We start from the raw sequence: 16,619 nt of genomic DNA on the forward strand, positions 1-16,619 counted from the left end.
GATGAGATTATTTATGGCATTAAGAGAGCATGAAATAGAGTCGGATGAGAGGCTTAGAAGCTAAACTGCACTTTTTTATTTCAACTTTAAATACAGGGAAGATGAGAAGAAATAATGGCAGAGATAATTTGCATTTAGGAATGTCTTCTTAAAGAAACATAAACAACACGGTTTGCAGGTATGCGGACTAATTCAAGCACAATCTGATATTTGATGTAAGGGATGTCAAAGTCTATCATTGGAGTCCAATGACGTGTTCAAGTTGGCATCACATTATCCGCTGACAATCTCTGAGTACGTTTACACTGCAGATTTGAATTATGGACTCGTCAGACCACAGAACACTTTCCCACTTTGCATCAGTCCATCCAGCGAAGCCGGCGGCGTTTCTGGGTGTTGTTGATAAATGGCTTTCGCGTTGCATACTAGAGTTTTAACTGTAACTCATTTTGGCTTAAAAACTAATGATACATTTGAAGCTGTAACACTGAAACGCCCTCAGGAAGAGGTGCTTTAAGACACAGCTAGCTAGCTAGCGGCTTTTTTCATTGATTGATTGATTGAGACTTTTATTAGTAGGTTGCACAGTGAAGTACATATTCCGTACAATTGACCACTAAATGGTAACACCCGAATACGTTTTTCAACCTGTTTAAGTCGGGGTCCACTTAAATTGATTCATGATACAGATATAAACTATCATATATACTATCATCATAATACAGTCATCACACCAGATGATCATCAGGGTGTATACATTGAATTATTTACATTATTTACAATTCGGGGTGTGGAGGGAGGGCGGGGGGGTAGGTTTGGTTGTTATCATCAGTCATCAACAATTCAAAACAGAGAAATGGATATTGAAACAGTGTAGGTCTGACTTGGTAGGATTTGGACAACAAGTAGTGGACATAGAGAGAGAGAGAGAGATCAGAAGGCATAAGAAAAGTATCTACATTTGATTGTTTACATTTGATTATTAACAATCCGGGGAGGGTGTTAGTTTAGGGTTGAAGTTGCCTGGAGGTGTATTTTATTGCGGTTTTGAAGGAGGATAGAGATGCCCTTTCTTTTATACCTGTTGGGTGCGCATTCCACATTGATGTGGCATAGAAAGAGAATGAGTTAAGACCTTTGTTAGATCGGAATCTGGGTTTAACGTGGTTAGTGGAGCTCCCCCTGGTGTTGTGGTTATGGTGGTCATTTACGTTAAGGAAGTAGTTTGACATGTACTTCGGTATCAGGGAGGTGTAGCGGATTTTATAGACTAGGCTCAGTGCAAGTTGTTTTACTCTGTCCTCCACACTGAGCCAGCCCACTTTGGAGAAGTGGGTAGGAGTGAGGTGGGATCTGGGGTGGAGGTCTGGAAGTAATCTGACTAGCTTGTTCTGGGATGTTTGGAGTTTAGATTTGAGGGTTTTGGAGGTGCTAGGGTACCAGGAGGTGCAAGTGTAATCGAAAAAGGGTTGAGCGAGAGTTCCCGCTAGAATCCTCATAGTGCTTTTGTTGACCAGAGAGGAGATTCTATAGAGAAATCTCGTTCGTTCGTAGGCTAACGTCCAGCCGCATTCGGCAGTGTTTCAGCTACTTCTAAATCACTAGTCCTCGCCTCCATGGTGACAAATTAAGTACATTTTTTACAAGTATTATCCCTGCAGGACAAGGAATAGCTAAACATGTTTCACTACACACCGTAGCTCACCGGAGTCAAAATGTAAACAAACACCATGGGTGGATCTACACCTGACAACCACTGTAATGATACCAAGTACAGGAGCAAATCTAGTCGATACTACTATGATTACATCAATATTTTTTTAGCATCACAAAATCTTTTTTAATTTTTTATAAATGTATATTATGTTTATAAACTCAGGAAATACGTCCCTGGACACATGAGGACTTAAATTATGACCAATGTATGATCCTGTAACGACGATTTGTGGTATCATCCAAAACTCATGTAAAGTATCAAACAACAAAAGAATAAGTGATTATTACATTTTAACAGAAGTGTAGATATAATAATAATAACAATAATACCTGGGATTTATATAGCGCTTTTCTAAGTACCCAAAGTTGCTTTACATGTAGAACCCATCATTCAATCACACCTGGTGGTGGTAAGCTACTTTCATAGCCACAGCTGCCCTGGGGTAGACTGACGGAAGCGTGGCTGCAATTTGCACCGACGGCCCCTCCAACCACCACCTATCAGTCATCATTCAATTCACCGGTGTGTGTGGCACCGGGGGCAAAGGGTGAAGTGTCCTGCCCAAGGACACAACGGCAGCAATTTTTGGATGGTAAGAGGCGGGGAGCGAACCTGCAACCCTCAGGTTTCTGGCACGGTTGCTCTACCCACTACGCCATGCCACCCCCATTAACATGTTAAAAGAGAAAGTAAGCAGATATTAACAGTAAATGAACAAGTAGATTAATAATTCATTTTCTACCACTTGCCCCTCATAACCCTGAGATCGGTAGGTTGTGAGTTCAAATCCCGGCCGAGTCATACCAAAGACTATAAAAATGGGACCCATTACCTCCCTGCTTGGCACTCAGCATCAAGGGTTGGAATTGGGGGTTAAATCACCAAGCGTGGCCACCGCTGCTGCCCACTGCTCCCCTCACCTCCCAGGGGGTGATCAAGGGTGATGGGTCAAATGCAGAGAATAATCTCGCCACACCTAGTGTGTGTGTGACAATCATTGGTACTTTAACTTTAACTTTAACTTTAATGTTGACAAAATAATAGAATATAAATGACACAATATGTTACTGCATACATCAGCAGACAAATTAGGAGCCTTTGTTTGCTTCCTTACTAATAAAATAAAAGTTGTTACATATGTTCACTATTTTATTCAAGGAAACAAAATTGCAATAAGAAATATGTTTAACGTACCATAACATTTTTTGTTAAAATAAAGCCAATAATGCCATTTTTTGTGGTCCTCTTTATGTAGAAAAGTATCGAAAAGTATAGAAATACATTTTGGTACCGGTACCAAAATATTGGTATCGGGACAACACTATTTTATACCAATAGATAGATAACGTACATTGGGCTATTCAAGTGGGGGTGGCCTGAGGGAGGCAAACATTTTGCACCACTCTAAAACACATTAGCAGACCCTAGCATTGGCATTTCAACCTTGCTGGCAAACATAGGACACTGGGGTCCAAATGTGTGGTTTACATTACCGAGGCGTTCCTCAAGGCACCCTTTTAAGTCCTTTCTATCTTGAGAGTTTTATATTTTTTTTTAAAGTAATGCGATTTATTTAAGGTGTTGCTTTAGCTTTTTTATTTATATACAGTCAGTAGTCACTTGTTCGACTTCTTTAATTGAATTAGTGGTGTTCTTTAAGGTTCCATTTTAGGTCCTCCCTTTGTCATCATTTGTAAAAGAAGCACATTTTTGCAAAAGGTCTTTAAAAACGGCAGAGCTCTTCTGTAACTTTGACAAAATACACAGAAAACAAACAATTGTTTACTGTAGAGGACACTGGTTCTTCAGAGTATACAAAATAAGACTCAAAGTGAAGGGAGAAGTATTTAGCTTTTTGGAAATGTGGACAATTTAGTTCAATATCCCTGATGTACACCTTTACACAAAGCTTGATCCTCAACCTTGCGTGACCTCATCTGATCACAAAAAAAATCATCCACAAAATCCCAAAGAAAGGAACCCTCTTATGAAACGGCGGTTTCATTGTCGGCGCAGTGTGAGGGCGTTCAGCGAATACTTACCACCAATGAGAGCGGCCTCTTCCATGAAACCACTCCAATTAGCCCCGAGAGAAGAACCTGCACACAAAAGCACATGAAGGACGTTGTCAGAGCGAATGCATGTAAGCAAGACTACGAATACACAGATTAGTTGATACAGATGCATATGCTTGTTTGTTTACATTCGGAAGTCACTCCAATTAAATGTTTATACAATCACATTTTGTACACTCTGTTTAGCGCGTGGTATTTGAATCTAAATAGATCAGGCCCATGGTGTCAAAATGAAATGTGTTTTTTTCATAGGTTTTGCACATTTATTGTGTTTTGTTTACTTTTTAAATTATTGCCCAAGCGGCATAACAGTTTTGAATTGGCTTCACTGCAAGAGGAGATATCAAACACTTTTCTTTCCCCGTTGTATTTTTTTACCTTTCATATCAACTTTGGACCTTATAGAATATAAACACATGACTATAGAACACATTGGATTGAACTAAACTGTAGTTGTCAATATAGTCTGTTAATTGTTCATATCTGATTATTTATAGTAAATACAAATATTTAAATAATTGTAAAATATTATTAATACATTATTTCTTAAAGGCCTACTGAAATGCGATTTTCTTATTCAAACGGGGATAGCAGGTCCATTCTATGTGTCATACTTGATCATTTCGCGATATTGCCATATTTTTGCTGAAAGGATTTAGTAGAGAACATCGACGATAAAGTTCGCAACTTTTGATCGCTGATAAAAAAGCCTTGCCTGTACCGGAAGTAGCAGACGATATGCGCGTGACGTCACAGGTTGTGGAGCTCCTCACATCTGTACTTTGTTTACAATCATGGCCACCAGCAGCGAGAGCGATTCGGACCGAGAAAGCGACGATTTCCCCATTAATTTGAGCGAGGATGAAAGATTTGTGGATGAGGAAAGTGAGAGTGAAGGACTAGAAGGCAGTGGGAGCGATTCAGATAGGGAAGATGCTGTGAGAGGCGGGTGGGACCTGATATTCAGCTGGGAATGACTAAAACAGTAAATAAACACAAGACATATATATACTCTATTAGCCACAACACAACCAGGCTTATATTTAATATGCCACAAATTAATCCCGCATAACAAACACCTCCCCCCTCCCGTCCATATAACCCGCCTGGGAGATATATGGAATTTGTAAGAAGTATTGATATATTTTTAAACAAGATATTAATTAAGAAAATATCGTACTATCGATATAATTTATTTCACGTTAAAATGACCAAACACCGCTTATTTGTTGTGTTCCTTGTTCTCCCCCACTTCCCATTCCCTCTCAACACTCCCCTTCCTCCATCCAAGACGTGCTTGCACGTATAAGAACACCCATGATTGGTTGGTTGTGTTAGGAACTTGCATGGCTGCCGGATTAGTTACCACAAGATGCAGGAACCAGGAGAACGGTGTGCGGGTAAGATGAGTTTTAATCTTATTAAACAGAAGGAGAAAGCAGTCTTGTATGTAACAGTTACCAACATAAGTCAATCTTCGAGCACTGAGGAGTGCTCGAGACAGGCATAAATAGAAACATGCTGATTGGCAGCAGGTGTGGACCGGCTGCCATCAACAGCAGGTGAGGAAAAAACACAGCGCTCAATGGGACAAGCAGGAAATGGAAACAAAATAAGAGCACTGATGGGAAGTAAATACAAAACAAAGAAGCACAAACAGAAATGAAGTGACAGATCATCGCAGGTTGTTTACTATGATTAGTCACGATTGGTTGACATTAGAGATGTCCGATAATATCGGCCTGCCGATATTATCGGCCGATAAATGCGTTAAAATGTAATATCGGAAATTATCGGTATCGTTTTTTTTATTATCGGTATCGTTTGTTTTTTTATTTTTTTTGTTTTTTAATTAAATCAACATAAAAAACACAAGATACACTTACAATTAGTGCACCAACCCAAAAAACCTACCTCCCCCATTTACACTCATTCACACAAAAGGGTTGTTTCTTTCTGTTACCGTATTTTTCGGACTATAAGTCGCAGTTTTTTTCATAGTTTGGCCGGGCTCCAGTGCGACTTATATATGTTTTTTTCCTTTTTTATTATGCATTTTCGGCAGGTGCGACTTATACTCCAGTGCGACTTATACTCCGAAAAATACGGTATTAATATTCTGGTTCCTACATTATATATCAATATATATCAATACAGTCTGCAAGGGATACAGTCCATAAGCACACATGATTGTGTGTGCTGCTGGTCCACTAATAGTACTAACCTTAAACAGTTCATTTTACTAATTTTCATTAATATCTAGTTTCTATGTAACTGTTTTTATATCATTTTACTTTCTTTTTTATTCAAGAAAATGTTTTTAATTTATTTATCTTGTTTTATTTTATAATTTTTTTTTAAAAGTACCTTATCTTCACCATACCTGGTTGTCCAAATTAGGCATAATAATGTGTTAATTCCACGACTGTACATATCGGTTGATATCGGTATCGGTAATTAAAGAGTTGGACAATATCGGAATATCGGATATCGGCAAAAAGCCATTATCGGACATCCCTAGTTGACATTAGGGCAAAACATTAGGGACAGGCCAATCAAAGGTAAGATAGGGCAGGTTATGGAACCAGGAAGGGAAATCACAACAGACATCCCAAATGACGATGAGAGAGTCATAGAAGAGAAGAGGGACTATTCAAGCGGGCGATTTATATATTAAAAAAACTAGTGGAAGATGGCAGAAGGATTCTCTTCTTTAGATTTTTCTTTTAACGATGTAGACAGGGCCGGCCCGTGGCATAGGCCGTATAGGCAAATGCTAAGGGCGCCGTCCATCAGGGGGCGCCACGCCAGTGCCACAAATGTTGGAGAAAAAAAAAAAGAAAAAAAAATTGGTACTATTATTTCTAAATACAAAAAATAATCCCACGTTAATTAAAATGCAAAGTAAAGCCTATTTAATAGAAATATTATTTGTTACAACATTACGCCCCCCCCCCCCCCCCCCCCCGCACGGTGCACCCCCTCCCTTCCCGTATCATGACTCTTTTTGGACGTCACCACATCAAAAAATCAACACAAGATGTCAAAACGGCCAAAACTGTCAGGTGCCCAGGGAAGAAAAAAGAGAAAAGAAGAGGAGGAGAAACGAGAAAAGACAGAGGTAGCAGGTAGGTAACGTTAGCCTACATGAAATTATTTGTCTGTTACAGAATGTGATAGTAGCTGGCTTTTTAGCATTAAGCTAATGTTACATGATTCGGCAATTGCTAATCAATAAATAGCTAGTTCTGTTTTAACGTCGGGTTAATATTGTGGAGGGGGCTAAATTGTTATGGAAAATAATAATGTAACGTTAGGTAATTACAGTACTCCCACCTTACATTCCTCAGGGACATTTGTATTAGATCTTTTAAGCAGGTGTTTTTTGTTTACATTGTTATTGCCTTCTGGTTAGCTAATGTTTGCCCTGCAGGTAATAGTCACTTTTCCACCCCTTTATATATTAGGTATAGTTGTAAGTAAAAAAAAAAGGTCAAAGACAAAGCTATTCAGTTTCTTGTGAGAATATACACTTCAGTGCCGATGTGGGGGGGCGCCACCTAAAATCTTGCCTAGGGCGCTAGATTGGTTAGGACCGGGCCTGGATGTAGACGACGTCCAGGAAACCCACAATGCGTCTACTTGGCCACATTTGGACTAAAGTGGCCACATTCTTTTGAGTTGTTTACCATGTAAGCCCAAATCAAAACTGTTCTCTGGTTGCCAAAAATGTATGCCGAAGTGAGGAAGATCATAGCCGCACAATTAAGCCAAGTCACTTACTTGGCGCTGACCAGAACCGTACGTGTGTGACAGTCCATTACATCGTCGACTGGGAATCACAAAGTGCCTACCTGCAAACTTGTTTTTTATCTGGGTTTGATACATTTTGTATTATTTGCACAACTATGTTATTTATTTCACGTGGAAAGAATATTTTTCTATTTTATTTATGTTATGCAATGCTGTACTACTTAAACAGTTTATTTTCTGTGCTGTTAATACCTGTCATGTCTGTGTTGATCATGTTTTTTGTTTGGCCATGTGCTGTTTGTTTTTTGGACACTTTCTTAGTTCCTGGTTGTTCACTCCCTAGTTTTGTTTCCATAGCAACCCATTAGTTTTCCCCTGTCATGTCACGCACCTGTTTCACGTTTTGAGTCACGCACCTGTTGTTAATCATGTCTGTGTTATTTAAGCTTTTCATTTTCTGTTGGTCAGTCTGGTGACATCATACCCCTGACACACTCTCCACACACCCTTATGACCCTTGCTGCTCTTTTTCATGCCGTTTTCTCGTCCAAGTAAGTTTTCTTTATTCATGCCATAGTTTGCAAGTTTTGTTTCATTGTTCATAGTTTCTGCCTTTGTGCAAGTTTTGTGTTTATAGTCAAGTTTTGTACTTCCGCCCTTGTGCGCGCCTTTCATTCTTTTTTTGAGTGTTAAAATTAAATATGTATTCACCTGCACGTCATGTCTGGTCCAAATCATTTGCACCTCGGGAGAACAAACCACGCCATAGTCCAAGTCTTGACAAATACCCATCTTGACTACCTACCGCATATAAACTTTTCTCTGGATGGAGGGGTGCATTTTTCTCAGGTGGGCTGTGGGAGATTTCATTCTCTTCTGGGAAATCAGATGGCTCTGCATCTTTACAAATCGCAAACTCCAAAGCGCGATGTGGCGAGGGATGACTGTTTTACATTACTCATTAGGCTGCAGTCTCGAGTAATATTAAATGCCAAAACGGGGCCACAAACAAAATCTTGTTTAAGGCAACAAAAAGCCTACACATTCATCTCCAGCCACAATACTGAGTGGATTCCACATTGGCTCAAACATTCTAATCAATTTAGTTTGACACTTTGATTTCTTTTAGTGTTATGCAGATAAGGCCCGTGGGAGGCATTACTGACACCATTCGATTAAAGGAAAAAACTAACAAACACTAAATGTCATCAATCCCTTTTGTTTCTCCATTTAGCCAATCAGCTTCTATGTCCATGTTTGTCAGCTTCTTTCTTACCAGTTGTGTTTAGCCATCTTGTCTAATCCGTTTAGCATTGCCTGCGTTTGGTCAAATAGTTTGTCAACAGCAATCAGCCTCATAGTCCAGCCTCCGCTTTTGATATGGACCGTCTTATGACATTACACACGATATCATAACGCTACGTTTGACTCTCTGCCATGGACTCATCTAGTCTGCACTCTTCTGTGACAGTCTCCCTGCAGCTTGCTGTATTTTTTTTAAAAAGTCAGTCATCAATGCAGTACAAGACAATGTCGGATCAGTTTTATTTATATTCATATCGCACCAATTCATAACAGAAGTTATGTCCTCAGGGATGGCCTACAATCTGTATCGCGATATATATTGCAGCCTCTTGCACTGAGGATATACCGTATTTTCCGGACTATAAGTCACACATAGTTATAAGCCGCACCCACTAAATTTTAGAACAGTGGTTCTTAAGGTACCGAACCCCACCAGTTTCATATGCGCATTCACCGAACCCTTCTTTAGTGAAAAATACAATTTATTTTTTCAAATTCAAGACAAAGTTATATGTTTTTGGTAACACTTTAGTATGAGGAACATATTCTAAGTAACAAAGGCTTAATTTAGAGTTTTTTGGACACTAGGGGAACATATTCTTAGTAACAAAGACTTCATTTAGAGTCATTTGGTTAGGGTTAGGGTTAGAGGGTTAGAGTTATAATAAGGCCATGCCGAATAAGGCATTAATAAGTACTTAATAATGACTAGTTAAGAGCCAATATGTTACTAATTTGCATGTTAATAAGCAACTAATTAATAGTGAATATGTTCCCCATACTAAAGTGTTACCATGTTTTTTTACTGGTGCACAAAATGAACCGTGCATGAACATCACCTTGTTCAAACAACAAAACCAACACAGTGCATAAACTCACAACAAATTACACACCTGCAAATCAGTCTGACTTCTGCTGTTGCCGTATCCGTAATACGCCGATAGGGAGAAGTTTTTATTTACACGATGAGTCGGGTGTGTTTTGACCTCCGCCGAACCCCTGAGTCCGACTCACCGAACCCCTAGGGTTCGATCGAACCCAGGTTAAGAACCACTGGTTTAGAAGAAAAAAATATTTGTTGTATATTAGATGCACTGGACTATAAGCCACAGATATACAGTCGTCGTCAAAAGTTTACATACACTTGTAAAGAACATAATGTCATGGCTGTCTGTAGTTTCCAATAATTTTTACAACTCTTTTTTTTTTGTTACAGAGTGATTGGAGCACATACTTGTTGGTCACAAAAAACATTCATGAAGTTTGGTTCTTTTATGAATTTATTATGGGTCTACGGAAAATGTGAGCAAATCTGCTGGGTCAAAAGTATACATAAAGCTATGTTAATATTTGGTTACATGTCCCTTGGCAAGTTTCACTGCAATAAGGCGCTTTTGGTGGCCATCCACAAGCTTCTGGCAAGCTTCTCTTGACAAAATTGGTGCAGTTCAGCTAAATTGGTTGGTTTTCTGACATAGACTTGTTTCTTCAGCATTGTCCACACGTTTAAGTCAGGACTTTGGGAAGGCCATTCTAAAACCTTAATTATACGGATCTATTCCATTGCATGGCTTGATTTTTTTTGCTCGCTTTTTGCAGAAACATTAAGGCCCGTTTTATACTCAGATAGTTTGTGCGCTGCTTGCTGTTCAACAGCCTTCTTGGCTTGGTTGAGCACCACTGGTTTTCACTTCCGGTAAAAAGTCACGTCACAGAATACAAGCAATAGACGGTATTTTCCACATACTTTGTGGATTGGAAATATAATTGGATATGGTTTAACGGATAATCACAATTGATCATATGATGTCAACTTACACATGTACAAACCCCGTTACCATATGAGTTGGGAAATTGTGTTAGATGTAAATATAAACAAAATACAATCATTTGCAAATAATTTTCAACCCATATTCAGTTGAATATGCTACAAAGACAACATATTTGATGTTCAAACTGATAAACGTTTTTTTTTTTTTGCAAATAATCATTAACTTTAGAATTTGATGCCAGCAACACGTGCCAAAGAAGTTGGGAAAGGTGGCAATAAATACTGATAAAGTTGAGGAATGCTCATCAAACACTTATTTGGAACATCCCACAGGTGAACAGGCAAATTGGGAACAGGTGGGTGCCATGATTGGGTATAAAAGTAGATTCCATGAAATGCTCAGTCATTCACAAACAAGGATGGGGCGAGGGTCACCACTTTGTCAACAAATGCGTGAGCAAATTGTTGAACAGTTTAAGAAAAACCTTTCTCAACCAGCTATTGCAAGGAATTTAGGGATTTCAACATCTACGGTCCGTAATACCATCAAAGGGTTCAGAGAATCTGGAGAAATCACTGCACGTAAGCAGCTAAGCCCGTGACCTTCGATCCCTCAGGCTGTACTGCATGAACAAGCGACATCAGTGTGTAAAGGATATCACCACATGGGCTCAGGAAAACTTCAGAAACCCACTGTCAGTAACTACAGTTGGTCGCTACATCTGTAAGTGCAAGTTAAAACTCTCCTATGCAAGGCGAAAACCGTTTATCAACAACACCCAGAAACGTCGTCGGCTTTGCTGGGCCTGAGCTCATCTAAGATGGACGGATACAAAGTGAAAAAGTGTTCTGTGGTCTGACAAGTCCACATTTCAAATTGTTTTTGGAAACTGTGGACATCGTGTCCTCCAGACCAAAGAGGAAAAGAACCATCCGGATTGTTATAGGCGCAAAGTTGAAAAGCCAGCATCTGTGATGGTATGGGGTGTATTAGTGCCCAAGACATGGGTAACTTACACATCTGTGAAGGCGCCATTAATGCTGAAAGGTACATACAGGTTTTGGAGCAACATATGTTGCCATCCAAGCAACGTTACCATGGACGCCCCGGCTTATTCCAGCAAGACAATGCCAAGCCACGTGTTACATCAACGTGGCTTCATAGTAAAAGAGTGCGGGTACTAGACTGGCCTGCCTGTAGTCCAGACCTGTCTCCCATTGAAATTGTGTGGCGCATTATGAAGCCTAAAATACCACAACGGAGACCCCCGGACTGTTGAACAACTTAAGCTGTACATCAAGCAAGAATGGGAAAAAATTCCACCTTATAAGCTTAAAAAATGTGTCTCATCAGTTCCCAAACGTTTACTGAGTGTTGTTAAAAGGAAAGGCCATGTAACACAGTGGTGAACATGCCCTTTCCCAACTACTTTGGCGCCTGTTGCAGCCATGAAATTCTAAGTTAATTATTATTTGCCAAAAAAAAAATAAAGTTTATGAGTTTAAACATCAAATATCTTGTCTGTGTAGCATATTCAACTGAATATGGGTTGAAAAGGATTTGCAAATCATTGTATTCCGTTTATATTTACATCTAACACAATTTCCCAACTCATATGGAAACAGGGTTTGTACTTTAATGGCAGTGAGACTTTCTTTCACCTTCTACCAAAATACATTTTTTAAAAGGCTTCACAAAGTAAGAAGTGAAGAAGCATTTTGAATTAAAGGTGAAATGTCTTTAATTTCAAAGACAAAATCCTGTCGCTTTCAATTCAGTCTTTGTGAACTCCATTATGACACGGTTACCACACAACCTTACCAACACAAGATATCAGTTTCTGTGTTTCTTGACCCTGATTTGCACTCCGGTCATACTCTACTGAAAAAAACGTATTGTCTTATTTTCACGTTTAACATGGAAAACAGCAAAAAGCAAGCAACTGTTTCATTTAAATATTCACAAAAAGTGGTGGAAGTTTAGTGAACCTCACAGACTAGTACTGTCATCGGACTACTCACTATGTAAAATATATGGAGACATATTCATCACTGCCAATGTCCATATTACCATAGCTCTGCATATCCTACAATGCAATATAGCGTCGACTACGATTTTGCACCTTATTACAATGTCATATGTATGGATTTATTGTGCACTGTCTTACAACGTTATGTGAATGAATTTACTGTCTAATTCAGGGGTGTCTAAACTACAGCCTGCCGGTCAAATGCAGGCCTTAAATTTGGCCCACAAGACGGCGCAAGTTCAATAAGCATTATGGCCTAGAGTGGTGTATATTATATATAAATAACCAGTGTTCTATTAACTGCAACTGCGTTGTCGTTCGGTGGCCAACTAAAGTAACTCAACTAAGAATTATTTTTCATAGGAAACATAGCACAGCATTTATTCATATGACACGTTCCGAACAATCTTTCCTAGTCATGGTGCAGAAAAACAAATCAATATATATATATATATATATATATATATATATATATATATATATATATATATATATATATATATATATATATATATATATATATATGTATATATTTATTGATTTTATTTTTTTTATTTTTTTTAATAATTTTTTAATGGCATGACAACGCGTCGTCACGTCATGACATTGCTGGGTTTACGAGCAGAATAGCATTTTCGGCAGCGCACAATCACAGAGTACTTACATGCCGACAAGGTGTGCAGACAGAAAAGGAGAACGGACGCATTTCGGCCTAAAAGCTAACGATAAAGGTGAAGCTATAACACTGAAACGCCCTCAGGAAGAGGTGCTTTAAGACATGACTAGCTAGCTAGCATCTAAAATCCATCTGCAGTCGGCAGTGTTTTAGCTACTTCTAAATCACTAATCCTCGCCTCCATGGCGACAAATAAAGTACGTTTCTTACTAGTATCATCCCTGCAGGACGAGGAATAGCTAAACATGTTTCACTACACACCGTAGCTCACCGGCGTCACCGCTAATGACGCCGTTCCTGAATGTAAACAAATGCCATGACATTAACTGTAATGATACCAAGTACAATAGCGTATCTAGTCGATACTACTAAATGGTAAATGGGTTATATTTGTATAGCGCTTTTCTACCTTTTTTAAGGAACTCAAAGCGCTTTGACACTATTTCCACATTCACCCATTCACACACACACATTCACACACTGATGGCGGGAGCTGCCATGCAAGGCGCTAACCAGGACCCATCAGGAGCAAGGGTGAAGTGTCTTGCTCGAGGACACAACGGACGTGACTAGGATGATAGAAGGTGGGGATTGAACCAGGAACCCTCAGGTTGCTGGCACAGCTACTCTCCCAACTTCGCCACCCCGTCCCCAACTAGCGTCACAAAATATTTTTTCCTTTTTTTAAACTTCATTTTATGTTTATAAACTCAGTAAATATGTCCCTGGACACATGAGGACTTTGAATATGACCAATGTATGATCCTGTAACTGCTTGGTAACGGATCAATACCTAAACTTGTGGTATAATCCAAAACTAATGTAAAGCATCCAAACAACAGAAGAATAAATGATTATTACATTTTAACAGAAGTGTAGATAGAACATGTTAAAACGGAAAATAACCAGAAATGAACAAATAGATTAATAATCAATTTTTACAGCTTGTCCCTCCTAATTTTGACAAAATAATAGAATGATAAATGACACAATATGTTACTGCATATGTCAGCAGACTAAATTAGGAGTCCCGATACCAAAATTTTGGTATCGGGACAACCTAAATCAACATAAAAAATATGTCAAAATCACACCAATTTAAATGCATTATAATGGATGATGGGGAAAATGCAAAACACTCTCCACACTTATCCATGTTTGGCGCATTTATATATATGTATATATACAGTAAATATATATATATATATATATATATATATATGTATACATATATATATATATATACATATATATATATATATATATATATATATATATATATATATATATATATATATATATATATATATATATATACATATATATATATATATATATATATATATATATATATATATATATATATATATATATATATATATACATATATATATATATATATATATATATATATATATATATATATATATATATATATATATATATATATATATATATATACATATATATATATATATATATATATATATATATATATATATATATATATATATATATATATATATATATATATATATATATATATATATACAGGTAAAAGCCAGTAAATTAGAATATTTTGAAAAACTTGATTTATTTCAGTAATTGCATTCAAAAGGTGTAACTTGTACATTATATTTATCCATTGCACACAGACTGATGCATTCAAATGTTTATTTCATTTAATTTTGATGATTTGAAGTGGCAACAAATGAAAATCCAAAATTCCGTGTGTCACAAAATTAGAATATTACTTAAGGCTAATAAAAAAGGGATTTTTAGAAATGTTGGCCAACTGAAAAGTATGAAAATGAAAAATATGAGCATGTACAATACTCAATACTTGGTTGGAGCTCCTTTTGCCTCAATTACTGCGTTAATGCGGCGTGGCATGGAGTCGATGAGTTTCTGGCACTGCTCAGGTGTTGTGAGAGCCCAGGTTGCTCTGATAGTGGCCTTCAACTCTTCTGCGTTTTTGGGTCTGGCATTCTGCATCTTCCTTTTCACAATACCCCACAGATTTTCTATGGGGCTAAGGTCAGGGGAGTTGGCGGGCCAATTTAGAACAGAAATACCATGGTCCGTAAACCAGGCACGGGTAGATTTTGCGCTGTGTGCAGGCGCCAAGTCCTGTTGGAACTTGAAATCTCCATCTCCATAGAGCAGGTCAGCAGCAGGAAGCATGAAGTGCTCTAAAACTTGCTGGTAGACGGCTGCGTTGACCCTGGATCTCAGGAAACAGAGTGGACCGACACCAGCAGGTGACATAGCACCCCAAACCATCACTGATGGTGGAAACTTTACACTAGACTTCAGGCAACGTGGATCCTGTGCCTCTCCTGTCTTCCTCCAGACTCTGGGACCTCGATTTCCAAAGGAAATGCAAACCAAACTAACCCAAACCATCAGTGATGGTTTGGGATGCCATGTCATCTGCTGGTGTCGGTCCACTCTGTTTCCTGAGATCCAGGGTCAACGCAGCCGTCTACCAGCAAGTTTTAGAGCACTTCATGCTTCCTGCTGCTGACCTGCTCTATGGAGATGGAGATTTCAAGTTCCAACAGGACTTGGCGCCTGCACACAGCGCAAAATCTACCCGTGCCTGGTTTACGGACCATGGTATTTCTGTTCTAAATTGGCCCGCCAACTCCCCTGACCTTAGCCCCATAGAAAATCTGTGGGGTATTGTGAAAAGGAAGATGCAGAATGCCAGACCCAAAAACGCAGAAGAGTTGAAGGCCACTATCAGAGCAACCTGGGCTCTCATAACACCTGAGCAGTGCCAGAAACTCATCGACTCCATGCCACGCCGCATTAACGCAGTAATTGAGGCAAAAGGAGCTCCAACCAAGTATTGAGTATTGTACATGCTCATATTTTTTATTTTCATACTTTTCAGTTGGCCAACATTTCTAAAAATCCCTTTTTTGTATTAGCCTTAAGTAATATTCTAATTTTGTGACACACGGAATTTTGGATTTTCATTTGTTGCCACTTCAAATCATCAAAATTAAATGAAATAAACATTTGAATGCATCAGTCTGTGTGCAATGAATAAATATAATGTACAAGTTACACCTTTTGAATGCAATTACTGAAATAAATCAAGTTTTTCAAAATATTCTAATTTACTGGCTTTTACCTGTATATATATATATATATATATATATATATATATATATATATATATATATATATATATATATATATATATATATATATATATATATATATATTATAGTCCAATGCAGCACCCCCAGGCAAAAAGTAATTCTAATTCTATGACGTGGAT

General features: G+C 38.2%; 1 protein-coding gene across 1 annotated transcript in view; it reads right to left on the reverse strand.

The window, feature by feature from the left end:
* The window catches only part of LOC133616003 (endosomal transmembrane epsin interactor 1-like), a 314,413-nt gene that overhangs the window by 160,526 nt on the left and 137,268 nt on the right, over positions 1 to 16,619 (reverse strand). Inside the window, exon 2 of the mRNA XM_061974980.1 lies at positions 3,760 to 3,816. Coding sequence (XP_061830964.1) covers positions 3,760 to 3,816 — 57 coding nt within the window. The remainder of the gene's footprint in view (positions 1 to 3,759; positions 3,817 to 16,619) is intronic.

Source organism: Nerophis lumbriciformis, linkage group LG15 (assembly GCF_033978685.3).
Source record: "Nerophis lumbriciformis linkage group LG15, RoL_Nlum_v2.1, whole genome shotgun sequence".
NCBI classification, from domain to species: Eukaryota; Metazoa; Chordata; class Actinopteri; order Syngnathiformes; family Syngnathidae; genus Nerophis; species Nerophis lumbriciformis.